General features: G+C 44.9%; 1 protein-coding gene across 9 annotated transcripts in view; it reads left to right on the top strand.

Moving 5' to 3' along the window:
• Nucleotides 1-26,591, top strand: part of LOC310922202 (E3 ubiquitin-protein ligase NEDD4-like) — an 86,995-nt gene extending 60,404 nt beyond the window's left edge. For 3 of the 9 annotated variants that reach the window (XM_083882637.1, XM_083882635.1, XM_083882634.1), the window contains exons 7-31: nt 538-599; nt 698-800; nt 1,035-1,201; nt 2,076-2,208; nt 2,630-2,806; nt 3,909-3,983; nt 5,433-5,492; nt 8,120-8,251; nt 8,717-8,836; nt 9,460-9,657; nt 10,061-10,138; nt 11,493-11,547; nt 15,488-15,546; nt 16,893-16,958; nt 17,429-17,658; nt 18,289-18,410; nt 19,173-19,243; nt 19,347-19,442; nt 20,477-20,550; nt 21,544-21,604; nt 21,909-21,968; nt 22,457-22,564; nt 22,846-22,942; nt 23,242-23,314; nt 24,268-26,586. In XM_083882637.1, coding sequence (XP_083738763.1) covers nt 538-599; nt 698-800; nt 1,035-1,201; nt 2,076-2,208; nt 2,630-2,806; nt 3,909-3,983; nt 5,433-5,492; nt 8,120-8,251; nt 8,717-8,836; nt 9,460-9,657; nt 10,061-10,138; nt 11,493-11,547; nt 15,488-15,546; nt 16,893-16,958; nt 17,429-17,658; nt 18,289-18,410; nt 19,173-19,243; nt 19,347-19,442; nt 20,477-20,550; nt 21,544-21,604; nt 21,909-21,968; nt 22,457-22,564; nt 22,846-22,942; nt 23,242-23,314; nt 24,268-24,370 — 2,580 coding nt within the window. In that variant the 3' untranslated portion in view covers nt 24,371-26,586. Of the gene's footprint in view, nt 1-537; nt 600-697; nt 801-1,034; nt 1,202-2,075; nt 2,209-2,629; nt 2,807-3,908; nt 3,984-5,432; nt 5,493-8,119; nt 8,252-8,716; nt 8,837-9,459; nt 9,658-10,060; nt 10,139-11,492; nt 11,548-15,487; nt 15,547-16,892; nt 16,959-17,428; nt 17,659-18,288; nt 18,411-19,172; nt 19,244-19,346; nt 19,443-20,476; nt 20,551-21,543; nt 21,605-21,908; nt 21,969-22,456; nt 22,565-22,845; nt 22,943-23,241; nt 23,315-24,267 lie in introns of all 9 variants that reach the window. The other 6 variants (XM_083882638.1, XM_083882636.1, XM_083882632.1 and 3 more) reach the window with 5 other exon arrangements.
• Nucleotides 26,592-26,858: the final 267 nt, after the last annotated feature.

Genomic DNA, 26,858 nt, shown 5'->3' with positions numbered 1-26,858 from the left:
AAACATACAGCTCCTCACTGGGAGCATGTCCCTTCCAGCTGAGCACTAAACAGCAGTGCTGAGTCGTGCATGCCTTGGTGTCCTGCTGAGCTTGTTAAAATCTGCATCTCTGAGCAAAAGGGGCAGTGTGTCTCTCCCAGAGAAAGTGGGCACTGGTGGGGGCACAGGTCAGGCACTGAGAGGAGAGCTGTGTGGGATTTGGCTGCCAAGTATAACACAGTTCATGCTTCAAGTTCAGTTCCCCAGACAATCAGCAGGGGAAGAGTGTGTATGGATTCGTCATTCTTTTCCCTTGGCATCTGAAATTCCTGGTTCTGTACGTACAGCAGCTGTGTGTTCACACATGTGAAGGATGGACTTACTTGGTAACAAAACTGAAATTCTCAAGGAATAGAGTTTCCAAGATTCCAGGCTTTAGGTAACTTAGGATTCAGTGGAAATCAGAGATGTAATCTGTCAGTCTGTTGTGTGAATGTTCTTAATGTGGCTGAACTTGTGGGCAACCCTTTAATTTGCCATTTTCTCCACGGCTTACAGACTGAAGACCCAACCATGGAGAGGCCATACACATTTAAGGATTTCCTCCTCAGACCAAGAAGGTGAGTGGAAGGACCTTTAAAATACTTCTTATATCATGTCTTTTTTATTTGCAATTATTTAAGAGTTGTTAAATGCAATGTACCTCCTTGTCTTGTAGCCACAAATCTCGTGTGAAGGGTTTCTTGAGACTGAAGATGGCGTATATGCCCAAAAATGGTGGCCAAGAGGAAGAAAACAGTGATCAGAGGGATGACTCTGAGGTAAGGCTGAATCCTCATGGAACAATTCAAGAAAAACTGTAGAGTCAGCTGCACATGAAGGATAAAGCCTGGAAACAGAGTTAGCAGGTGGTTCTCTTTGGCACCAAGCCACCAGGAGAACACCCAGCCACCTTTGGAAATCCCTCTTTAATAGACTGATGGGCATTTAGCTCTTTTCTCGTTGAAATGAGGAGCACACAGTAACCACAGAGGTCTTTTTCCTTCATTCCTAAGCATGGCTGGGACGTGGTGGATTCCAGCGATGCCGCATCTCAGCGTCAGGAGGAGCTGCCGCCTCCTCCGCTGCCTCCGGGCTGGGAAGAGAAGGTGGACAACCTGGGGAGGACTTACTACGTGAATCACAACAACAGGACCACCCAGTGGCACCGACCCAGCCTCGTGTAAGCAGCCCTGGGCTGGGTGGGGTGGAGAACCAGGCTGAGGCTCATCAGAAAGGAAAAGGAACTTTGTTTATGCCTCAAAGAGACTCTCGCCCCCAGCAGATCACAGAGACACAGAGTGTTCTGGGATGGCAGGGAAGGCAGAGCAGTAACAACACAATTTAGAATATTAGAGAACAAATTAGGGATTTTTCAGTAAGTAATTTAACAGGAATAAAGTACTTTGTTTATAGAGACTGTTGAAGAGGTAAGGAAAAAGTCAACTCTATTAAGTTTTAATGAAGTTGAACAGATTAGCTTTGAGGAGATCCTGGTTGTTATTCTGTGAATAGGCTTCATTCCCTGGATGAAGGCCATCAGAGAGGCCTACAAGCTGTGGTGATATCTTCTGAAGATTAGATTTAGCAAGCTGTGGCAAGCTTACATTTTACAGTGTGTGAATAACTGACAGTGTTAAGAGATACACTGAGATGATGTATTTACCCAGCACTGCCAAGGCCATCAATAAACCATGTCCAAGGAAGTGCTGGAAACTCCAGCAGTGGGACATGTTCAAGGTTGGGCTCCACAGAGTGCTGGGCCATCCTGTCTAGGCCATGCTTTCCCTGCCAGGAGAGGTTGAACCAGATGACCCCTGAGGTCCTTCCCAACCTGCTGTTCTGTGATATTTGTGAAGTGCTTCCAGTTTTCTTTTCCTTCAACTGAGGGATTAAACAGTCTCCTAATTATGAAGCTTGACACATGCATGAATAATGATTTTTATAATCAAAGGCATTACTGAGGTTTTGAAGGCAATGGACAAAATGGGGGCTTAGTTTAACTTGGGTTATTTTCTTGTTCTTTTCTCTTTCCCATGCTGGGTTCCCCCCTGCAGCGACGTGGGGTCCGAGTCAGATAACAATATCAGACAGATAAACCAAGAGGCAGCTCACAGGCGGTTCCGCTCGCGGCGCCACATCAGCGAGGATCTGGAGCCAGAGCCTATGGAGAGTGGAGACATTCCTGAGGTATGCCCAGGCCTTGGCCTGAAGGAGCTGCTGTGTGTCTCACGTGTGAGCTCATTGCACACAGCACAGGGTGGTGGTTTTACATGGCACTTGTGGGTTTGCCTTGGGAAAACAGCAGCAGCAGCAGCACCATGACAGTGCAGGCAAAGCCACACTGCCAGGTCCTCTGCAGCTGCCTGCTGGCCTATGGACAGCACTGAGAGAAGCGTGTATCATTCCAAATTGCTTGATAAATGATAGAAAGAAGGGAAGTGGACTGGCTGGAGCTGCCCTGTGCTTCAGTTTTCTGTAGTGCCTTGATTTAGGGTGAAGACAAGCTGTTGATGTGTGTTGGGCACAGTGAGGTGATCACACAGAAGGCAAAGGGAAAGAAGACTCGCTCTGTATAAAAGCTGAAACTTAGTTTCTTCTCTTTCATTAGCCTTGGGAAACCATTTCAGAGGAGGCAAGTGCCAGTGGGGATTCCTTAAGCTTGTCACTGCCACCTCCTCCTGCATCTCCAGTGTCCCGGACCAGTCCTCAGGAGCTGTCTGAGGAGCTGAGCAGAAGACTCCAGGTCACTCCTGATTCCAATGGGGAACAACTCGGCTCTTTGATTGTACGTAATGTGTAACCTGTGAACCTCTAGTGCACAAATGTGCAATTCTTTGGCATAACCTGAATCACTTCATGCATGGGGAGCCATTGCTGGGCTCAGGAAAACCCGAGCATGCAGTTAAAATTCCCTTCCAAAAAATGCATCACAGCTTCACCATCAAGCAAACTGCCTCAGACAACAGAATTCCTTCTGTATGAGTTAACTTCAGACTCTGCTACTGTTAGACCTTTAGTGAAACAAAATATATGAGAGCAGAGAGTATCAAGGTAAGAATTTCCAAAGGAAAGGGAAAAACAAAGAAATGGTCTCTGTATTTGTGTTATTTGTTAGTCAGATACCATAAAAAAAATCAGGGTAATACACGTACAAGTGAGGCACTTGGGTTTGTGTTGAGAAGTGCAATTTTTGTAGCCCCCCCACTGGTTTTACTGCAGCTGTGTCAGTGCTGTGTTTTCCTGAGCACTGCTCAGCCCTGGAGTGCCCAGATGGACTGGTGGGGAGGAATTACATTGTAGTGTCAATCAGACATGATGTGTGTCTGCTTTTTTAGGGTGGTTTGTTTCTAGTTCACAATCATGAAGGATGTGTCTTGAGAAAAGACACAACTAATTCAGAAGTTAGCAGCAAAGGGGGAAATTGAAACTGATTTTTTTTTTAAGAAATACCATAATTTTTAAAGGAAATTTACTTTTAAGGCTTTGAGCTTTCATCCATAGTATTTGATTTTGGGTATAGTTCTTAATGCCTTATTTTTTTCAATAATTCATTTGTTGGTTTGTTCATGTTGACATTACTCCTTTAGGAAAATGGATGGGCGTGGGTTTTTTTGTTGTTGGTTTTTTTTTTTCTTGCTTTTTTTTTGTTTGTTTGTTTGTTTGTTTTGTTTGTTTTGTTTGTTTGTTTGTTTGTTTGTTTTGGGTTTTTTTTAGTATATAGGAAGTAGAGAAATGGGATATACCACTCTGTGGTAAAACAGAAGTAGGTAATTGTTTACAGGAGGTTTGCCAGAAAGAGGGTAGTACCTGTAATTAGTGAATTTTCAGGATAAACATCATGTTTTAAGACACCCTAACTTGGAGACATCATTTTTTTTTCCTTGCAGCAAAGAGAACCTTCCTCACGGCTGAGGTCCTGCAGTGTGACAGACACAGTCGCTGAACAGTCCCAGTTATCCCTGGTAAGCCAGAGCTCCCTTCCAGTCCTTCCTTTTTGTGTGGACTTCTCTGATTCTGAGTAACACCTTGCCTTGGGTCAGCTCCAGTCAGGCACAGATCAGTGACCAGGGTGGGCATCTGATGGTCCCAAACAGTAACAGAGACCAAATCCATGTGAGCTAAAAAAGGAGGACATTCCTGAGACAGGAAAATGTGCAAGTCACCCTCTCCTCAGTTGTTTACCATGGAAGTTTAGGTTACTGCACTCCACATGCAGTCAGTGGAGAAACTCCTCCAAGGGCTGTTCCCAGCTGGGTGAGCAGAGGGCAGGAGAACCTGGAACTGGAGCAGCCACAGGACTCTCACAGCAGATGTATTCCTGTGGCCCCATAAGTTGATTTTACTTGCAATATATAAATCTGTCTGAAATCCCAAAGGATTGCTGTTTTGCCTGGTTGTAGTGAAAAGGAAGCAACTTATGCAGGTTTATTTAAGGAGATTGTTCAGACAGGAAAAGATACAAAGATGTTTTGTAAACAAAGCTTCTCTCTCCCATCAGAACCATCCACTCTGCTCCAGCTGACAGAAAGTGGTGCCTCTCCTACAGCCCACGAGCAAGGGCTGCAGAGGTGGCAGGTTTGTTCTCTCTGCCACCCCTCAGCAGTAGGTACAGAGAGGCCACTTAAAATAGGAGTGTGCAAGATGTGTTTGAATAAAACTGGTCAGATTGCAAAAGAATCTTACAAAAGATTATGATTTTCTCCCAAGAGTTTTTCCTTCATTTTTTAGAAGTTATAAATATGCTGCTCCATGTGAACCTGCTAATAGAAAAGCTGTGCATACCAAGAAGTTTCTTACCAAAGCTGCTGTCTCTGTGTTGCTTGTTCTCTCTGCTGCTCTGGGGTGAACATTTCCAGAAACCACGGAGGTTTTCTCCTGGCTGGATTTTTCCTGTGCTGTAGCAGTTGTTTAGTGTAGCTGGAGCATGTCCCTGGCTCTGGGGGTGAGCAGTGGGGTGGCCCCCAGTGCAGTCGTGCCTCAGCTGTTGCTCCTTGTGCCTGACTGCAGGGGAACAAGGGCTGCTGTGCTGCTTTATTGCTGTTTAGCACTGCTGGAGCCAGGGCTGGGGCTGGGGAGGCCTTTCTCCTGCTTCTTGAGGGACACGCATTTCCTGAGCACATATTCAAATCAGCAGCACTGAGAGCGTTGCTCCAAAACATCATCTTACCTGATCTTAACCACATTTCATCCTTCCTGAGCTAATGATCATTTCTCTTCTGGCAACTAAGTACATGTTCTTCCTAACTCCTCTGGGATTCTGGCTTGGTTACCAGCGACTGACAAATTTCAGTTTTGCAATTATCTAACCACTCTCCCTTGGTAAATGTGTCTGCTGCCTTGCTCCTAAGGATGTGACAGTAACCTGTGACCTTCTTCAGTAAATATGTGTAATGTTAATTGTCATTTAACAGCAGAATGGTCCCTCTAGGAGAGCTCGTTCTTCAACTGTCACAGGGGGAGAGGAGCCAACGGTAATAAAACTCTTTATCAAGCACTATCTCTAAATAAAATGGGGGGACATTTAGGTCTTGTACAATGAGGAACTTTTTTGTTTCCACAGAGCAGCCATGTGTTGAATGAAATACGCTATTGAATGAAAACTTACATATTTTTGTCTTGTATTTTCTCAAAATTTCTCAAAACACTGCAGTTGGACTCATGGATGTGCCATTGAATTATGACAAAGCTGTGCACTAAGGAAATGCCATGGGCTCCTGAAAAATAAAAGCTACAACAGCTAATTCTTTAAAAAGGGATACTGGAAGCAGCAGTGATTAGAGACATCAAATCATTGTACATGTAGCTCTGTTTGCATCTTGTATCTGTCTTCTCTTACTCTCCATTAGACTACTTAATTTTAGTTCTTTAAGTTGGTCTTAATTTGAGAGCCTTGGGGCTACACTGATATAGCACAGAGCTCTTAATGGTCTTACTGAATGCCAGTTTCATTTTCCAGCAGTTCCTCAGCAGTCCAAGACTGTAGTCTGATCATCCCATAAAATTCTTGATGTGCCTTGCTGACAGTGGGATTAATCTATATTGAACTTTAACCAAATTAGATATATTGAACCTTTAACCTAATTAACTCCCAGTCTGAAGTGAGTTATTTCATTGAAATAATTTACAGTAACTATAACAAATAGCTTTTATGAATTTATGCCCTCCTAGAGAATTTGTTTGAGAGAAAGAAATTTAATTTTTACTTGGTATAAATTGCTCTTTACATCTGGGAAAAAAATAAATCTTACTTTGGGTATTGATGCATCCTTCTGTAATACTGTCTGTATTCACTGGTTTTTAATTTTGGAGGAGCATACCTGCAAATAGCAAAGTCTAAATAAAATGCCTGACTCATTAGTGTTAGTTAATTGTGCTAGATGAGCCTGCACTGCAGTGGTACTTCCTTGGCAGAGCATCTTGTCTTGGTTAGACTTTTTAGAGCAAAATATTAATATTTTCCTGCAAACAACTGAGTTCAAACGTCAGTGACTCATCATTAGTGCAGCTGTACCAAGATGTTTTACCTCCCCATGCTGCAGTCACTAATCCCCCCCTTGTCTTAGTTCAGCATTTACGCCCAGAGTCCCAGATCTGTGGAGGAATTGGGATTTAGACAGGATTTGTGGTCTCAATCCTTTGTCTTCCAAGGCTGAATGCTCTTGGCTCTTTGGGCACCTGAGGCTTGCAGACGAACAACCTGTCAGCAGTGGAAGTCTCTGGTCACCTTGGTTTTGCCTTCAGAATCCCTGCAAACCCCTTCCTTGGAGCAGGAGCCACAGGTTCAGGCCCAGAAGCAGTGTCCTTCTCCTCTCCCCACATGAGTTGTAACTGAGACACTGTGGAGTGTTTGCAGCCCTGACTGATGGATTGGCAGCCACTGGCACAGCCTGGGCAAGGTGTTCACATTGCCTGCCAGCTCTGTGAACCAGCATAGGGAAAACAGCCCTTGGCTCTTGAGGAGGGAAAGAAATGAGTCAGAGGGTCTGTCCTTGGATTCTACATCTCCTTTCCCTCTCTTTTCTATCCCCTGTTGGAATATGTCAGCATCCTGACCCATCCAGTGTCTTTTCTCCTTTCCTTTCTTGATGATCCCTGCAGTTCTCCAGTTCCTTGTGTCAGCTGTGCTCTGCTCTTAAACAGCACCTGCATTGCCTTTGGCACTTGCTCTGGGAAAGGTCTGACAGGCGAAGCAAGAAGAGGAATTAAATTAATTCTCTTGCTCTGGAGCAAGGAATATAGAGGGTAGGAAGAGAATGTGTCCTGGATTCCAGCAGGAGCCTTCAGAGGCCTTTACTGCTTCATGGCAAAACCCCAGAGCTTGTGCATCAGCCTCTGAGTGATGCAGCTCCTTCATCCCGCTTGGTTCCAGTTCCCAGCTGATGTGTATGAACTCGTGCTTGAGTATTTTGGGGACAGGAAGGACACAGGAGAATGTCAGCTACACTCAGGGACACGGTTCCTGTGGGCAACAGGACATGACTCTTCTGTTACCTGGATGCTTCTCTTAGAACTTGTGGAGCTGTTCCTAAAAGTTTTTGTCATGCTGAAGTTGAGGCTCCATCTTGGGGTTATCTCATGTCATTGAGATACAGAGCCCTGAGTGCAGCATTTGTGACACAGCAAAATGGTTAAAATTAACTTTCCAAACCCGCAGTAGTTTCTGGCAACTGATTCAAGACACCCTGGGGTAATGAAGAGAACAGGACTTGGGAGATCTTTAGTGCATGGTTATTTAATTCTTATCCATCCTGTAGAAGGAAGAAACCTCAGCCTTTTAAGAAAAACTCTTTAAAATGTAGAGTTCCTTTTTGTCATTATGTGTAGCAAAATAGAATGTTTGAGGGCATATAAACTTGTCTGTTTGTTGAATCTGTGTCAAACTGACCCAAAAGATCTCTTGGGAAAAAAAAATTATTTGATTCAAAGGCACATGACAAAGAGCTTGAATTAAATTAAATGAGAAACTGGATTTTTCCATATGGTTGTTGTGATTAACAGGAGCGTAGGTCAACAAATAGCCTTTTTTTACAAACAACAGACTTTGAAATGTTTTTTAGCTATTGTAAAATAAGAATTCAGTGATTTCTTGCCTGTGCAGCCTTCTGTGGCTTACGTGCACACCACGCCTGGCTTACCCTCGGGCTGGGAGGAGCGCAAGGACGCCAAGGGCCGGACCTACTACGTGAACCACAACAACCGGACCACAACGTGGACACGGCCCATCATGCAGGTACCGGGCTGCATCCGGGGGGCAAACACTTGGCTTGGCTGAGGGGCATTACAGTGGAAGCAGCTTCCAGAAATAAGAAATTTAAAGGAAAAACCCTAAGTCATCCTTGTCATGACAATACAGATGAATCATAAAAAGCTGCAGCAATTTGGGATGGTTTTGGTTACTTCCTTTAGTTGTGTCAAGGCACAGGTTAAGGTGATTGCTGCAAGGGAAGGAATTTCCAGAAGTGCAGAAGAGCTCTTAAAAGGAAGCAAATGTATTCTTTGGATTGAATTTGAAAGTTGGCTCAAGCCATTAACAGAACCATATGTTCTTGGTCCTTCCAGTGGAATTACATTAAATACCTGGCCCGGAAGGAAATATAGTTAAGAAGAACAGTAATGATGATAACAATGACATCAGTTCTAGCATGGGCATGGGCAGTGTTTGTGATGTTTGTGACCTGGCTTTGCTCTGGCACAGCTCGCCGAGGACGGGATGGTGGGGCCGGGCACGAGCAGCAGCAACCACCTGAGCGAGCCGCAGATCCGGCGGCCCCGCAGCCTCAGCTCCCCCACGGTCACCCTGTCAGCACCGCTCGAGGTGAGCCCTCCCTCAGTCCTTGTCCTGCAAACAGGGCCTGCATTTCTTTTAAGTCTCTTTCAAAGCAATTCCAAATGCTGTGGACTGATGTGCTCTGTGACGTGGCTAAAGAATAGCTGAAGTGGCTCCTCACACAATCAAAGCCTGTGCGTGTTTGTCTTCTGACGGTGTGATTCAAACTCTTGCCTCAGCTACTCATGACTGTGCTGAAGAGAGGCAGTTCTTCAGATTTCCTCTTCACACTTAAGAGTTTGAAGAGTTGTGGCTCACACAGCCTAAAGGCTTTCTTGTAAATGAGATACATTGCCCCCGAAGCACAAAACACTGCTTTTGTCTTCTCCTTGGTAAAATGAAATATGGACACATCCAGGGCAGGTGCAGGGGAAGGTACAGTCAGGTGTAAATTGCAGAGGAAGGCACAGAACACCATGTCCTTCACAGCAAAAGACTGAGCATGTTAGAAGGCACAGATAGAGCTAATTAACTTCTAGTAAATCAGTCCCAGCATTTAATTCTAGTATGAATTGCATCTGGAACGAGAAGCTATTTGCTGTGGAGCCAAGTTGGATTGGCTGTGCAGCCCCAGAGCCGTGTGAGCAATGGTGCTGTTTCCTGCTCCGCAGGGCATGAAGGACTCTCCGGTGCGCAGGGCGGTGAAGGACACCCTCTCCAACCCTCAGTCCCCGCAGCCGTCCCCCTACAACTCCCCCAAGCCCCAGCACAAGGGGGCCCAGAGCTTCCTGCCCCCGGGCTGGGAGATGCGCATCGCCCCCAACGGCCGCCCCTTCTTCATCGACCACAACACCAAGACCACCACCTGGGTAAGGGCTCTGCGGCCGGGCCACGGGGCCCTGGGCACATCTCTGTCTTCCTGTGTGTGCCCCTCTTCAGCAGGGCACTCGTCCTGGTGTTTTTAAGAGCCACAAGTGTGCGTGTGGATGTAAAAGCCCTTGTGGAGTGCAGGCATCCTAAGGACAGGCCTGTGGCTTTTGAACCATATCCCTGGACATAGCACACCTTTAATGGAGTCGGGTCTTACATCACCCTAACTCACTCAGCATTGGAAAATTCGTTGCGCTGTAGGAATCCTAGTAAGGCATGTTTTGTCTTATTCTCCAGAAATAAAAGAATGATGTATTGTAGGAGGATTTCTAGATAAGTCTTGCTTGACTTTGTAGATCTGCCTTGATCTGTTGGATTCACAGTTACATACCTATGTTCCAGGAGGATCCACGGCTGAAGTTTCCAGTGCATTTGAGATCCAAAGCGTCTCTGAACCCCAATGACTTGGGCCCTCTTCCTGTAAGTGATGCTGTGCCTGTGTTCTGACCTCCACCCGCTGTGCCAGGGTTCAGCTCTGTTCTGGGCACAGGCTGCTGGAGCCCTCCTTGGAGGCTCTGGAGCCCTGCTGTGTGCTGGGGCTTGCCAGGCCCTCCAGAGCCAGCCCAGGAGGCTCTAACTGATGGCCTTTTTCTGTGCTGCTGAGGGGCTGAGCTCTGCACACACTTACCTGGGCAGTATCTCTTTTAGATAATTATTTACTGCTTAGGGAAAACAGAGCAGATTGTGCCAAGCAAGCTCTATCAGTGCACCAGCATTTAGAAATCAGAATAAATTTTGATTTTTCAATGAAACTTCTATATTTTGCAGAGCAAATAATCCATTTAATGGCAGAAGTTTTGCCATACTTGTCATCAAAGTATAATGAGGATTTAAAGACATGTCAAATGCAGAGCTTTGCTTTGTTTTTAAAATACTCCCAGACCTTAAAGGCAGAGAATAATGTATGAAAGCTGACACATTCCTGGTAACAGCAGCAGGGAATGCTCTTTGGCTTTAGAAACAGCTGTGCTTTTGCAGTTGACAAGGTACATGGGGTGTGGGTTAACCTTGGAGGCACTGAAGGGCCAATTACAATTTGTTCTGGTAACTGCAAGGAGTGGAACATGCAGTGAAACCAGGGTAGCCTGACTTGTCACTAGCAACAGATCGTTAGTAACAGATTTCACCTCAGTTAAACCTCCTGGTTTGGAGTGAGGTTGGGATGACTACAGAATTGAACACGAGTTTCTCCAGCAAGACTGAAGTGAAATAATTTCTCCTCTGTATTTTCTGGCAGCCCAGGCTGGCCAGCATTGCCTGTCCCTACAGCCTGCCATCCGCTCTCCTTTCTGCACTGCAGGCGCTTGGGACATGAGAAAAGGGAACAGATGAAAGGGAAAGCACTGAGGACTAGGTTAGGACATTCTTGTCCCACTGTACAGGGAGCCTGGGTTACACATTTACAGTAAGTAACCCACATGGCTTTCAGAAGTAGGAGCAGAAGCTTTAAACCAAGCCACGATGGACCATCTGTTCTCCGTGATTGTGTGCTCATAGCAGGAAATGGGTGGGAATCCTGAGGCAAGAGGTTTCCACTTCCAAGCTTTAAAAAAATATTCCCTGCACAGGATGCAGTCACCTGTATAAGATCTAGGTCTGAGTCTGCCTGGATTTCTGGCCTTGCCATTATGCATCTGGTCACCTGGGGTTTCCTACTCATGAACATCTTTGAGACAAGTCCAGGGGGTATGGACAGTGCACTGCTTCAGGCTGTGTGAGGCTGATACCATTTCACTTACTCTCTCTTTTCTTTGTTTTTATTTCCCATTTCCAGCCTGGCTGGGAGGAAAGAATACACCTGGATGGAAGAACGTTTTATATAGACCATAGTAAGTAAGCACTCAGGTACTAGAGCAAATAGACAAAGGGAGGTACTGAGTATTGAAGTGAAAGCTTTGTGATTTTACTCTTCATTTAGGAAGCCAGGTGTTGATATGTGGAGACATTGATACCAGAGACTTAGTGCCCTCCTACGGTACTGTACATTCACTGGAAGCTTGCTTTAATTGGCTCATCAAGCTTTGTCCCTCTCTGACTTGTGAAGCATTAACATTTCCTCTCTGTGGTTTCTTTTGTTCTTGTTGATATTTTGGATTTGTTGTTGTTGTTGTTGATGATCCCATGGCTTATTTGCACTTAATAAATTAAAATACACACTAGGAATAGAAAATAAGATGAGAAAAGATCCTGTAGCCACAGCTCCACATATAGGCAGTGGAGCAATTAGCACTGAGAAGTACTTTCCTCTGCTTTCAGGTCTGTGGCAGTGCTGATTCTGATCTTATTTCCTATTTAGAGCATGTGAAACTGCACCAGCCCATTAATATTCTCCAGTTCTGTTAGTGGAGTTTTAGTGTAAGTGATGTTTCATTGTAGATGTCTTCCTAGAGCATCTCAGAACTGCTGTGTGAGTTTTGTTGGTGTTTGGAAACAAAGCAGCCCAAAAAAGCTGGGCTGGGTCTTCTTGCTTTTTTTTTCTTTTGGTTGGTTTTTTTTTTGGTTGTTTTTTTCCAAGATTTTAAGACTTAAAATGGGACATTTCTTCACAGCCATAGCTAACTCCCATAACCATCAGAGGAGGGTGCACAGAGAGTTAAAATTAAACTTACCCAAGTTTGGCAGATTTAGGTTTGTCCCTCAGTATCACTGACTCCCACGCTCATCCACAGAGATGACAGTATTAAGTCATTATTAAGACTGCCTTTAAAGTAACACCAATTTTGAAATGGTATGAATGCTTTTAACTAAACATTAGAAATAATACACTTGTCAAGCACCTGATGAACCTCTTCCAAAGTTCAGTACAGTTATTATCCTTTATCCCTTCTGTAATTGTTTTTCCCAACAGAGGTCTGGAAATGTAACTATGGCCAATGATTCTAAACTGCCTCCACTAAGGAGTCACAGGATAAAACTGTCCCATTAAAACATTTGTGTAACTGCTGAGCCTCCCAATCTCTCTTAAAACTCTTTAATTTTTCAGTCTCCTAAAGCTATTTGAGCATGAGTTAGTCCCTAAAATGGAATGTTAAAGTCATACATTAATTAGACTTCCTCAAAGAATTTGTAACTGTTAGGAAACAAAATTTATGTGCATCTGAATTCTCCCTCTAGTCTCTTTTGATCTGAGTAGATTTAGCTGCTTATGTAGCATTTTTCACAAAAGTTGAGGGAAGGTTTTGGTGATGCTGCCTGTTCCAGCAAATGCCCCTTTGATATCCCAGCCTGGCACCCGAGCACTGCTGTGGTGGCTGGGCTGAGGGCCTGGAGGGCTGGGGGCTGTGCCACTGCCAGGACACAAAACCAGCAGGACAAGTCTGGCAGAGTCAGCTGCTGGCCATGTCCTGCTTCCCTTCCACATCTTGTAACTCTGCTGCAGAGTTCTCCAATGCTGCTTGTCCTATTTTTGTAATGTTTTTCTCATCCTCGGGAGAAACTGCAGAAGTCCCCTGCAGCCAGCACAGCCCCTCTGCTGTTACACAGGGACCAGAACTCTGAGTACTGATGCAGCACACGGGTGCCAGTGGTACCAGAGGCTGTGTGTGACACTGAACCCCTTTCCCTGCCTCTCTGGGCCCTCAGCTGCCCCAGGCACTTCTCCTTCCATGGACACAGAGGTGTTTCCTGTTCCCTGCAGGACACACACAGTGCTGCCATTCCTGGCAGCCTCCCAGGCACGTGCTGCCTACCTGTTGGAAGGGAGCAGAAGGGGAAACAACATTCTGCAACCATTTTCTGAACAGTTACCAGTGATTCATGGACAAGGGGGATGGATACAAAGTCTGTCCACATCCACCAGCACAGGGTGATATTCACAATATGCATCAGTGATTTACACAAGGAATTAGGGGAAGCACTCCTTAGTTCAGCAGAGCAGGGCAGGAGGGGGAGAGGAATGGGATGAGGAGTCAGAGTGACTCTGGCCAATGGCCATTGCAGTGTGCAGGAAGAGGCTGTGTAAGGAGAATTGCAAAGTGTTTCTCAGAATGGGAATAATGAGTAGAATTTGGTTGAAAAAGGCATGAAAAATACCAGCACCTGGTCATGAGTTCTCTCACCCTGTGGTGTACAGTTGACAGGAGTGCCTAAATCCAACCTGGGGTAACCTTTCTGATGCCATCAGCATTGGGAATGTCTGGCTGTGAGAGTTCTGTATCTGGCAGGGGGTCCCAAACTTCAGGGGAATAGTGGGCCCCTTGGAAAGGCAGGGAGAAGAGGAGATCCTCTAAGGCCTGAGAGCCTGGTTTATGACAGAGAATTGTATTGGTGGGAAGACTCAAAGTTTTAAATTTTTTGAAAATGTTGAGACTTGAAAATGTTCTTCAAAAAGAATGAGTTTGTTACCCACTTGGGATAAGACGAAGAATCCTGAGCTGCAGTTCCAGGTGGAGAGGTTCATGCCAGACCCTTGTAGCCCTGGAACACCATTTTTAGTATGAAGTCCCTGTAAGACTCTGAAAAGGAACTTTGACTTAGATTTGTTGGTGTCATTGCACGCTCTGAAGTCCAGAGAGCAAAGAGCTGGCACACTGTCGGTCATTTCCAGTTGTGTTACCTCTGATTTCACAGAAAACTAGCACTGTGAATTGTGGCTGCTGGTGTCAAGAAGGTGACCAGAGAACTTTGTAGAAAGGAATTCCAGTGTAAGGGTTGAAAATGGAAAGGGCTGGGCTGTGTGTCCTGCCTTGGCAGCAGCTCTGCTCCATGCATCTCTGGGGTCCCTGGGGCTCAGGCTGGCAGCCCTCCAGCATTCCCATAAATGATAAATAGCTTGAATGTGTGAAGAGAAATTAAATAGTATTTTACTATTAAATTAACTAATAGATCAAATGTCTTGAAATGTGCTTGCAATCCTTTAGAATTTTCTCCAGTTAACATTTGCTGAATGGCGTCTTTCAGATCCAGTCCCTCTTAAACCAGCTTGGGATGCTCAAAACTTACAGGGCTTTTCCAGTTCCAGAAACATGGAAAATGCAATCTTGATTCCTGATACCCAGTTCCTATCCCAGAGCAGTGTCTGTAACAAAGAGAGGGATGGCAGGCCATGGGTGTCCAACACCTCTCCATTGCAGGTGGCACCTGGGATGGGCTTTGGAGCATTGTCTTATTGTTGCAACACCATTGTTTTGTTGTGATTCTGTCGTGTTCAGAATCTTGGGAGGAGCAGCTGTCTGGAAGCAGGGAAGGGGAGTCCCACCATGGTCCTGTAGAACCTTTCCTGTCACCTCCTGGTGCTCTTCAAAGCTGTAGATGGAAAGAACTGGGCTGTGTTGTGCCACTGCCAGTATCTCCGTTGGCCATAACTGGGTGATTCTCTTGCACCAAAACAGGACAGTTCTGCCTCCCTTTACTTCCTCATCAAATCAGAGTCTAGGAAAAATGTGATTCCCTCCAAATTTAGATGTATGATACTTCAGCTGTCTGTGTGAGATTTCCAAACGGTAACCTAGGGTGTCACTGCCAAAAGTTTTGGGTTCCTTTACCTGTCAGGCCATGTATCTCCAATCCCAGCCCACGTTCAAATGAACATGTTCACTCGCTCCTGCAGACGTTGCCATTAAAGCAGTGCAAATTCCCTGGGTTCTGGGGTAGTTCTGTGTTTTTGAGTGAATGTTTTCAACTAAACAGTGTGTTGGGACTGGGGAGGGTGGGGGACACAAGCCTTTGCTAACCCTGACAGAACTGAGCAGTGCTAGGGAGAAAAGACCAACAGAAATTCACACTGTGGTACCAGAGAAGCCATGGGATAATTTCTTTTGTTATTTGCAGATAATAAAATTACCCAGTGGGAAGACCCCAGGCTGCAGAACCCAGCCATCACAGGCCCAGTAAGTACTGCTGTGGGATCTTCATTAAATGCTCTGACTCGGGTCCAGCTGGAGCAGCAGCAGGCCCTGCCTGCTCCCCAGATCAAGGATGGGCAGCCTGGGAAGCAGGAGCTCTGCTGGTCCACATCCTAAATCAGAAGAAGCTGGGAATGTCACACCAAGTTCTGGCAGCCTCCCAGATTGTTCAGGGTTTGGGGGTGCCTATGGAGAGGTGCTGCTATTTACCCGTTAACTGGGTCATTACTGACAGGAGGATTTTACTGAGCTGACACATCGTTCTATTTATTTTGGGATCTCTGGACAATAAAACGCTGTTTACACTTGGGAGGAAGGGAGGTGGGCCTATGTGGATTCAAAATATGACAAAAAAGGCAAAAAATGGGTCAGTCAGTTTAAGAGACATAAAACCTCCTGCAGGTAAACAGAAGTTTCAGAATATCAGCCTTAGAAAAAAAAAACCACAGCATTTTACTTCAGTATCAAATTTTAAAAACATCAAAGAGTGATTCTTTGACTTTTTATGCTGGTTTTTATGCTGAGTTATGCCTGTTTATGCCATTTTATGATATTCTGAGTGACCAGACTTTCAATCCCAAGATGTTGTCTGGTGCTAAGAGTACATTTTTGTTCTGGATAAATCCTTGGGACTGACCTTTAAGAGTTTCAGGACACAGCAGATGAGCCTGCTGCGTGGTGTAATTCCAGTTGCTTAATATTAATATAATATCAATAATGTAATATATAATGTAATAATATTAATAATAGTCACTTGTTTGGCCATAGTTGCTTTTGGAAGGATTTACCAGTTTATCAGGCATTTAAAACTGGAGATCCTCACACACAGCACTGTGCAAATTGCTAATAGGGCTCTCCCCAGAAATGCTGAGTGTAAATGAGAGAGACTGTTAAGAAAGTTTGTTGGAAAGAAATTAAATGATCATGGTCCCCTTGAGTGACTGACAGTGGTTTGTTTGTTGGTTTTTAAGGGAAAGCAGGAGCTAATCCATTTCACAGAAGCACTAAGGATGCATCTGAATGCTTTCAATCACAATATTTCTGGTGCCATGACAAACAGAATTACTTAAATTGCCTTTCATGTTGTGTTTAAATAAAGGAAACACATAGAGTGATTATTTAATGGCTGTAGTAAAGTCCTATTATCTTTCAGAGTAAAATGATGTTATTTGTGGGATTTTTCAGTCTTCCTGGCTGCTGTCCTTCCTGGGTGGGTTGAGGGGAGCCCATAGCACAGTGTGTGGGTGGCAGGGTTGTCAATTCCTTTTCAATATGTGGGTATCAGAGTGCTGAGTGGCTGGAATGACCCGTGCTCCCTCTGCTCCCAACAGGCAGTGCCGTACTCCAGGGAGTTCAAGCAGAAATACGACTATTTCCGCAAGAAGTTAAAGAAACCTGTGAGTAGAACCAGCACGGGGGGGCTGCAGGACACACCTGCCAGGTCACTCCATTGTGCTGCTCCTCAAGGGCTCAAGGAGGAACCAAAAACACGAAGCAAAGTTTGAATTTGATGGGTTTCTCAACAAAAACCTTTTCTAAGTCTTTAAGACTCATATTTTTCTAGATAAATGCAAATGCCCTTAAAGTAGAGCACAGTCAATCTTTCTCCTTTTTCGGTTTGTTTGTTTGATACTTTTTTGGTTGTTTTCATCAAATATTTACCACAGAAGTCTGCAGCACTGTTCTGGAACTGGCCCAGTTCCCCCCATGCTCTCAACCTGTGGACTGAGAGAGCACTGGGAAATAAAAACATGGGGAACTGGAACATCAGGTGTCTGATCTATCACTGGGCTGTTACCAGTCAGTAATTTGCCCAAAGACTTATTTCTTGAGGCTAACAAGGATAATCTGATCTTCTTTGACACAGGCTGACATACCCAACAGATTTGAGATGAAATTACACAGAAATAACATTTTTGAGGAATCCTACAGAAGAATCATGTCTGTGAAGAGACCTGATGTATTAAAAGCCAGACTCTGGATTGAATTTGAGTCAGAAAAAGGACTTGACTATGGAGGTGTGGCCAGAGAATGGTTTTTTCTCTTGTCCAAGGAGATGTTTAACCCTTACTATGGTCTCTTTGAATACTCAGCAACGTAAGTGTCCATTAAATATTTGTATTCTCAAGGGATATATATTGCATTTTGCATAAGAGACACAGTTGCTCTGGGCAGAAGTAGCTCCTCCTTCCCAGGGTGCCCTGGGCAGCCCCACTGCCCTGTTCCTGCTGCCCTTCAGAGGGCCTCTGGAATCGTCCTTGAGAACCCAGAAAACATTTCCATTGCTCAGACAACATCCAGGGCAGCAAAAGTGCTGTTTCCTGAGGCCAGTAATGGTGAAGGGACCAGTGTCACAGAAAAGCCTTTCCTCTGCTGCCCAGAGTTGCAGCGCTGCTGTAGAGCGAGCTCAGAATGCAGCTGCTCGTTCACACTGCAGGAGTTCCTCAGCAGTGGCCTCCCAAAACTTTAAACTGCCCTTTAAAATCTTGGAGCAATTCCTTAGTGCAAGGGAGAGAGGGCATCTCCTGCTCACAGTGGGTTTGGTTTGCTGCCCTGTCAGCCCTCAGTGGCTCTGTGGTGGGGCAGCCTGGAAAGGACTTGGACACAGCCGCACAAGGCTGTTGAAGGGAGATGCCCCTAAGCACAAGTTATTTATTAACATATCTGAGTGTCTGCTTATTTAAAGACTTGGTCCTTTAGCTATTTTTTTTTCTTTCCCCAAAAAAGGGACAACTACACACTTCAGATTAATCCTAATTCAGGTCTCTGTAACGAAGACCATCTGTCGTACTTCACGTTCATTGGCCGGGTGGCCGGCCTGGCCGTGTACCACGGGAAGCTGCTGGACGGTGAGTCCTGCTCCTGCTCTGCTGCTGCCTCTGGCCTGGGGGGAATGAAATGCACCTCCTTGAGAGCCCCAGGGTCTGGGGACAGTCTGGGTCTGGCACTCTTGAGACTTGAATGGTGATTCATAAAGTTACAGTGTCTTACTCAATCAGCGGGTTTCATACAAAGCTTTGCTCTTTCCTCCACTCAAGTTAAAACTCCAGAACCAGCATGAGCACTGTCCCTAGAGGAAAAGCATGGAATTTGTATCAGTCATTTCCATGCAAACCTGCAGCCAAATAAGGGGGGTCAACTGCAGCATATTTTGATATGTAAAATTATTGCTGAATGATTTAATAGCAATTTCTGCTGCATTTTGAAATCTCAACCAGGCAGACATTACTGACCAGATTTTCCTGAGTCCTGTTGCAGCAGAGGAAGCAGAAGAGTCCTGAGCAGAGGAAGCTCACCAGCCTGGTTTTTAGGCAACTCCTTGGAGAGAGGAGTAGTGATTTTAAATGGAATAGAGTGTCCTGAGCTCAATTCCCCAGCTTTGGGGTGTCTCTGCCATTAATGTTAGAGTGGTCAGTGGAGTATGGTAGTTAGTGGATAATTGATGAAACTGAAAAATGGGACTTTCTGTGCCTAAATAAACATGAGCTGCTCTGATGGTGTTGCAGCTGCAGGACTGTTACAGTCAGGAGGTAGCAGGAGATGCCGGGGTGGTGCCTCTCTGGAATGTGCAGGGGCAGAGCAGGGCAGGTAACACTCTCTCTCTCTCACAGGCTTCTTCATCAGACCTTTCTACAAGATGATGCTGGGGAAGCCCATAACGCTGAAGGACATGGAGTCAGTGGTAAGATTCCATTTACCCCATGCCAGTGCTCACAGGCCGGTGGGTTTCTAGAACTTTGCACTAATTGCCCATTTTCAAACTGCCTAATTGTGATCTGCCCTAGGATAGTGAATACTACAACTCTCTAAAGTGGATCCTGGAAAACGACCCTACAGAGCTGGATCTCATGTTTTGCATAGATGAGGAAAACTTTGGACAGGTATGTAAAGGTTATTTACATCTTAGGACTGGCTATTGCCAACAAGGACCTCAGTACTGAGCAGAGTCTCGTGGTGGTGAATGCACTGGTCAGCTCCACCTCGGTGTGTTCCAGCTGGGACTGGGGGTGCCACATTCCTGTCAGGGAGCCACAACATCTCTGGGACAAGCTGGATATGCCACTGGGTAAAATACTTGCAACAAAGAGGAATAAAGGTGTCCCACAGTCCAGCTGGGACATGCTCTGAGCCCACGGACTGTTTGGGTTTCTGAGGTTTAAGGTGTTCTCAGAGGAGAGTGGCAGAATGAAGCCAGGGAGGTCCTCTCTGTAGTGCCTGTCACAGAGGCAGCAGGTTTAAAAGGGTCACAGTCTGTGGGTAACTTTCTCCATTACAAATGAGAATGTTCTAGACATTAAATTAAAATTATTTGCTTAGAGACTTTTATGATCTTTTTTAGCATCTTCCCTTTGTTTACTTCTGAGACCTAGATCCTGGCTCCAGGTACAACTGGACCTGGGGACTATAGAGCCTTTTATAAAAACTGACATCAACATTTCAAACCATGTACTCAATGTCTTGTCAAAAAGACATTCTGATCCACTTTCCAGCACTTACTGCCTTTTTCCTGAAGCAACATAAGGTTATGGATTACATGGAGAACTAGGGAGAGTATTGAAGCCACAGAATAGAGAAGTTCTGTAATACACTTGTTGGCTTTGGGCAGTTTCAATATGTGATTTATCTTATTTTATTATAAATAATAACTATCATAATTTTGTAAATTTAAAGTATATATTTCATTGTTATATTTTATATTAATATATGAAATTATTATTAGAAATAATAATTTAAATAAAATTATTAGTAAATACCCATCTTCTCTCCGCCAGTTTTCCCTTCTGTCAGCACAAGTTTGTTCAAAAGTGTAAATCAATTTACTAATGATTTCCTGATACTGTTTGTAAAATGCTGCTCAGGGAGAGTGGGACAAAGATGTCCTCAAATAACAGGTTTTTGGTTTTCTGAAATACAGACATATCAAGTGGACCTGAAGCCCAATGGGTCCGAAATCATGGTAACAAATGAAAACAAGCGGGAATACATTGAGTAAGTATCATTATGGAATGCACCTGGGGATATGAAAGAGCAGTTGTACTTACAGCTGACCCTGCTGCAATTCCTGTAGTTTGTACTGCACAAGAGCATCAGGGATTGTTGGAAAAAAAAAAAATCTTATTGTTAACATTGGTTATATCCAGCCAAATATAAGAACAAAGAGTAAAGTAAATGACATGCTTTGTTCTCCTGAAATTCCCCCCCATGGAAATGTGCTTCTCCAACACCTGGCTCAAGTTCAGATGAGCCAGAAGGTGCTCTCCAGCCTGGCCCTCATCCCATTGTCCTCCTCTGTCAGTCACAGACCAGAGCCAGGATTCCAGTGCCAGCGTTCCTGCCAAAAATTGGCCAAATCTGAAATTAGATTTAATTTTCAGCTTTCTCAGTTTTTCCACCTACCAGGATGTAAAATGCTAAATTCACTTACACCTGCTGGCATTTTAAAAATCAGGGCCTTCTCCAAGGTGAAAGGCATTAAAATTGCTACATTCATGCAAATTGGGAATTCATTTCCAGTGCCTTGACCTCATTTTTTCCATGCCTGGAATTGATTTTTTATGCCTCCACCTGTGAAGTGTTTGTGCTGTGGGTGGCTGGTACTGAAAGCAAGGTGTCCCTTTGATGCTGCAGTTTATTTCTTTATTCATAGGCGAGGTGCTGTGTCCTGACAGCTCTCCTCAGAGCTTGCAGACTTTGCTGGGAATTTTTAATTACTCAGTGCTCTGGAAGAATAAAATGTCTGCTCATGTAGATACCTACAGGAGTGAAAATATTCCCACTGTGATTTGGTCATAGTCACCAGGGTTTTTTGGTTTGTTTCTTCAGAATTCCATCAGTCACCAGCCAATAAATTGGAACAACTGGTGAAAGCTGCTTAGTTGCCTGAACTTGCTGAAGTTGTAAATGACAAACTCAAAGCATTTGGGGTTGCTGAGACCTGCTAATGAGATTGTTTATCTGATGGGGTTTTGTTTCTTTCTGCAGCCTGGTCATCCAGTGGCGGTTTGTCAACAGAGTGCAGAAGCAAATGAATGCCTTTCTGGAGGTGAGGCTCTTCAGCTCCTTTCTTCCACAAAAATAGGGATTTTTTTTTTTTCTAATGCAGATTTCTTACCCACTGGTGTCTGTGTAAAGGGAGCAAGGAGCTTAGCACAGAATGCAAATAGAATACTTATGTTTTATGATTTTACAGTTTTATCTTGTGTAAGAACATATAATCTTTCCCTTGTGAGAATAAGGTCATTCTCTTTCAAGGTTAATTATTTGAGCTTGAAGTAATTTGGTCATTGATATTTTTAATTAGGATTTATATGGGATGAGAGTTTTAACTCTGCTCTTCTTCTTTTTAGGGGTTCACAGAACTGCTTCCTATTGATCTGATTAAAATTTTTGATGAAAATGAACTGGAGGTGAGTCAATTTGGTGCCCCAAGCTGACAGTTCTCTGACAGATGTGCCATGTTCTGGGCTCTTCAGTCATCCAGCCCTCTCCCTAAGGGAATGTGCAGACACAGCTGCCTTGCTCAGAGTTGGAAATTAGATGTTTCTTCCTAATTAATAGATCTATTAATGACATGCAAAGAACTGCACTTACTCAGGGAAGGTGGTTGGGGGTGTGCCTCTGAAAGCCTGGAAGTAGCTTTAGTGGATCAATGCCATCCTGCCTCTGCCAGTCACATTTGAGGCAAACACATGGAAGTTCTGTCACATTATGGCAGTGTGCAGCCATTCTCCAGTAACTGGAATACTCTGGGAAGAAGCTCAGACTCCCCCCTGTGTGTGCATAAATGACTGAAGGTCAGAGCCCTTCAGGTCAGAAGGGGCAGTGACACCTTGTTACCCTGTGAGTGCAGGGAGACACACACTCCTTAACATCCCATCCTTCTGCTTCCCTGCAGTTACTGATGTGTGGCCTTGGTGATGTGGATGTCAATGACTGGAGACAACACACCATCTACAAAAATGGTTACTGCCCAAATCATCCTGTTATCCAGTGGTTCTGGAAGGTAAGACTGGGCACCACCTCTGGTCCTGTAAGTGAAAGTTACTGCCCTTTTTTGCAGTCATTTTTCCTCACGAAAACTGCTAATAATGGGGGGGGTGTTGTGCTGGAGGCAGGACTTGCTTCCACCTCACTCAGGTGAGGGCAGGTGTAGCTCCTGCCAGAGCAGCCCAGAGCTGGGACCTGGAGAGGAGACAACCCGTTCTGTCCTCCTGAGGGGTTGGCTGGTGATTGCTGCTGGCTTTGGGCCAGGGCAGAAGGCTGATGGTGTCCATTTGCCCACAGGCTGTTCTGCTGATGGATGCTGAGAAACGGATCCGGCTCCTGCAGTTTGTGACCGGGACGTCACGTGTGCCTATGAACGGATTTGCTGAACTTTATGGTGAGCTGCTGGTGGCATGATGGGAGCCCAGCCAAACTCTGAGCCCCACGTGGCACTGAGTTTTAAGTGCTGATGTCTGAGCTCACTTTCTTGGCATTTCTTCTCACTTCTTCTGTACAAGCTCAGAAACCAGCTCACTGGGCTTGGAAAGAAAGAACCACATTCGTGTTGCTTTAATGTACCTGTTACAGGTGACAAATCCAGCCCACAACTGATGCCAACATTTCATGATAAAAATTATGTTTAGGCAGTCTCTATACTGTCTGGCAATTTGTGTTTCATACTGTTTTCATTTTCAGGTTCAAATGGTCCTCAGCTGTTTACAATAGAGCAGTGGGGAAGTCCTGATAAGCTGCCCCGAGCTCACACCTGGTAAGTCACCAAAGCAAAAATTCCAGAGCTGCTCCTGCCATAGGGGACACACTGCTGACCATGGTCAGCTCTGCATCAAACAGCATTTGATCCTGTGGGTCCCCAGTGCCTTCACAAACTGAGAAACTGAAGGATATTATTTTACTTCCCACATCCTAGTAAGGATGTAATGAACTACAGCAAGTCAGACATCAGACATAGAAACAGCCATAGAAAGCCCACAAGTAATTGGAGAATTCAAACAAATGTAAGGTTATAAGATAATTTAACCCTGCTTTATAGATTTTGCAAACATTGAAAGCATTTAGTACAAATTTGTCTTGCTCTGTTACATTTCAGGAATGTAGGTTTTTAAAGAAAAATTGTTCTGAATGGGAAAACTATTTTATAGGCTATCAGTACAGACTGGGGATCTTTCCATAAAACTAATCACTCTATAGAATAATGAGCTTTAATAAAAAAAACAAACCTGAAAACAAAAGCACAAACAACAATACTGCCCTGAACACACTCCAAAGTCAACCCATCCTCTTTGGGTTCCAATTCTCTGCTAACTTTTACCTGTGGAAGATTTTCTCCTGGATGTTTAATGTTTTTTCCACCCAAAGAGCAAAGAATCTGTCCTCTAAATCTAGAATATCTTTGCTGAACCTCAAGAAATCAGTCTTTTAACAAAGACTGTGTTCCATCATCTAACTACTGTGAGGGGCTTTCTGTTGGCTTTTTTCCTCTCCTGAGTGATTCTTACCAAATTCCTGCTTCCAGCTTTGCAAGGGAAGGCAGCACAGTTACTGGAGAGCTCACCTTGGGCAGGTATGAGGAATGCAGGGAACTCTGTGGACCACAAGCTGCATTTTTAATCAAGACCCCTAATTATTTAATCTCCTCTTAAAGTTCTTTCAAACTCTGTTTTTCCATGGATTATGAAGTGACTCTTTCCTTGTCCCTCCCAGCTTTAACCGCCTAGACTTACCTCTGTATGAATCTTTCGAGGACCTGCGGGAGAAGCTCCTCATGGCCGTGGAGAATGCCCAAGGGTTTGAAGGGGTGGATTAACTTTGCAGCACACGTTCCCTCTCCAAGCACGTTCTGCTGGCTTTGGCACCTGCCCGAGGGACTCGGAGGGACTGTGGCACAGCAGCTGCCCAGTGCTGGCTCTGCAGCAAACCCCGGGCGCGCGGGGGCCGAGCCCCGAGGCCGGGACTGTCACCGGGGGTGGCCTTGCTGATGTTCCCGCAGCAGTTGCGAACTGATCACATTTCAGCAGGACTTACTCTATTTATGTTGTGCCTCTGTAGGCAAAGCCCTTAATAAATATTTTACACAATTTCTAATGACAATGAATGGAATTAATAATTTTACAGGTATAGTATTACAACTCATGTTTACTTCCTAATTGATTTAGACATTTTCAGATTTTATTTCATTACAATTAAATATCATATACTTGGAAAAATGAGCATTTTTCTTAATTTCATACCAGACTTATTTTTCAAAGTACATTGAGCCTTGTGTTCCTAAATCATTAGGAGAGTAGGAGAAAGCTCTGTTGGAAGCTTTCTCTCCACGGGCTGTCTCTCCAAAGCAACTCTCTTCATGAAGCACATCACTGTTGTTCTGTATCCAGAAGTAAGGGCTGGATGTTGCATTTTTGTATAAGTACTAGAAGAGTGTCAAGGCACAGCAGAGCCCTGACACAGCATGTCTAGATCTCTGTTGTACCGAAACGGCCTCGTTACTGCCGAGCTGTACATGTGCTACAAAGCATCTGGGCTGGGGTTGGCATTATGCCTTTTAGGAGAACATGCTGAACCCTGTCATTCTTTCTGTACAGTGATTCGTTTTCCATCCTTTCCTCATTCCTGTTTGCAGTGGAGGCGTTCCGAATGAAATCTGGCACTCTGGGACACAGCTCTGTTCTGGCTCCTGTTTGTGTGCACTTGCTAATGAACCTAATTCACACTGGGGTTGTTCATTTCTAACGGCACCGACTCTGAAGGCACTTTCTGTACCATGGGGAAGGTAGACTGGCTTGAGCATAAACATTAATGGGATTTTACTCCTTCCCACTGCACATGTCCTCCTGGTGCAAGATCTGTCCATGGTGAATTTGGCTGCTGCTGTGTAAGAGAAAACCCAACCAGCTCTAGACCTGAGCCTGCAGACATGTTCCTCAGCAATTGTTTCTGTGATTTCTTTTTTACTTACAAAGATTTATTTAATATACACTGCTATCTAATCCATTTTGTTACCTATGACATGTTGCATGCCTAATCTATAATGTCTGAGTTGCATCTGTTTTGTGGCGGATTAAAGGTGACGGATTTGTGCTTGCCCCAGTGCAGTGACATGGTGACAGCACTGCTGGTTCCACTGACCTGCAGCTCTGCCCCAGCCTGTTCCCCAGCATCCAAACAAGGTGACACCTCACTGCCAACAGTTTTTGAGCCCCAGCCTTACCTGTGTGTCCAGCCACACTGCGGAGCTTAGGGTACAGCATCACCCAGCTGGGAAGAAGCTTCACTGCCAGTTATGGTCCCAGTCCTGAGGAAGATTGGGGTAGTACCTGAATGCAGTTCAGGATTCCTTCTCTGTTAAATACGCTTCCTGACATTCCTGCCTGACCTTTTCCATCTGAGGAGCAAGCTGGGACACAAGACAGGGGCTGGCATCAGAGTAGACAGGAATGCTGGACTGACTGCTTGGCTCTGGGGATAAAATCAATAAATTCTGGTCATCCCACTGACCTGTACATTGAGCACAGCTGATTCTAACATGGAATTCTCTGAGAGAAGTGTCATACTCCAAAATTTGTTTTGTCTTCTGGAGGATTTGTGGTGAAGTCTGATGCATACATCAGAACGGGGACTGCTGGGCCTGTTTGGCTGTGAAGCCACAGTGCCGTGTCAGGCAGAGGAAGGCTGGCAGCAGCTGAGGCAAGTTATGTTTAACAATCCACCATTCCTCCTGGTGTGCTCTGTCTTTTCCCTCTCTTAAAACAGGTTCACTAATACCTACCTCAAAGCCTTCTCAGGCCCCTAGAATTACACAGTGCCATCTCACTGGAAGTTTTTGTTGGTCGGATTCTTTTTCTTTCTTCCTAAAGTTAAATCTAGACTGGTTGGCTTAGCAGCTTCTGAGAGCTGCTCTTCAGCCCCACAAGCCAAGCCCACAGTCCCCCCAAAAGCATGACTGGTGATTGCAGCATGGAGACAAGGATCACTCCATTAACTACAATTACTGAGGAAATTAGCTGCTGTGAAATAAAAATGTAAATGAAATAATAAAAAAATCAAGCTGTGAAATAGTTCCACAGCTTTATTTTTCCCAAGGAGTTTTTAATTTACAGCAGAAACCATCCCCTGCCCTCAGACCCCATCCCCATTATTTTGGGGGTTTCTCCATGAGTGTTCTCTGCTGGCGCTGGACTAAAAATTTCCCGAGCTCTGGTGGGACCGGTGGGATTTGGGGGGTCGGGACAGGGCTCGGAGTCCCAGGAGGCAGAGCCCGGGTGGTAACGGGGGCGGTAACTGGGGATGGGACA

Source organism: Zosterops lateralis, assembly GCF_965231275.1.
Source record: "Zosterops lateralis genome assembly, chromosome: W".
Classification (NCBI taxonomy): Eukaryota; Metazoa; Chordata; class Aves; order Passeriformes; family Zosteropidae; genus Zosterops; species Zosterops lateralis.
This window is presented reverse-complemented; position numbering and strand designations above follow the sequence as displayed.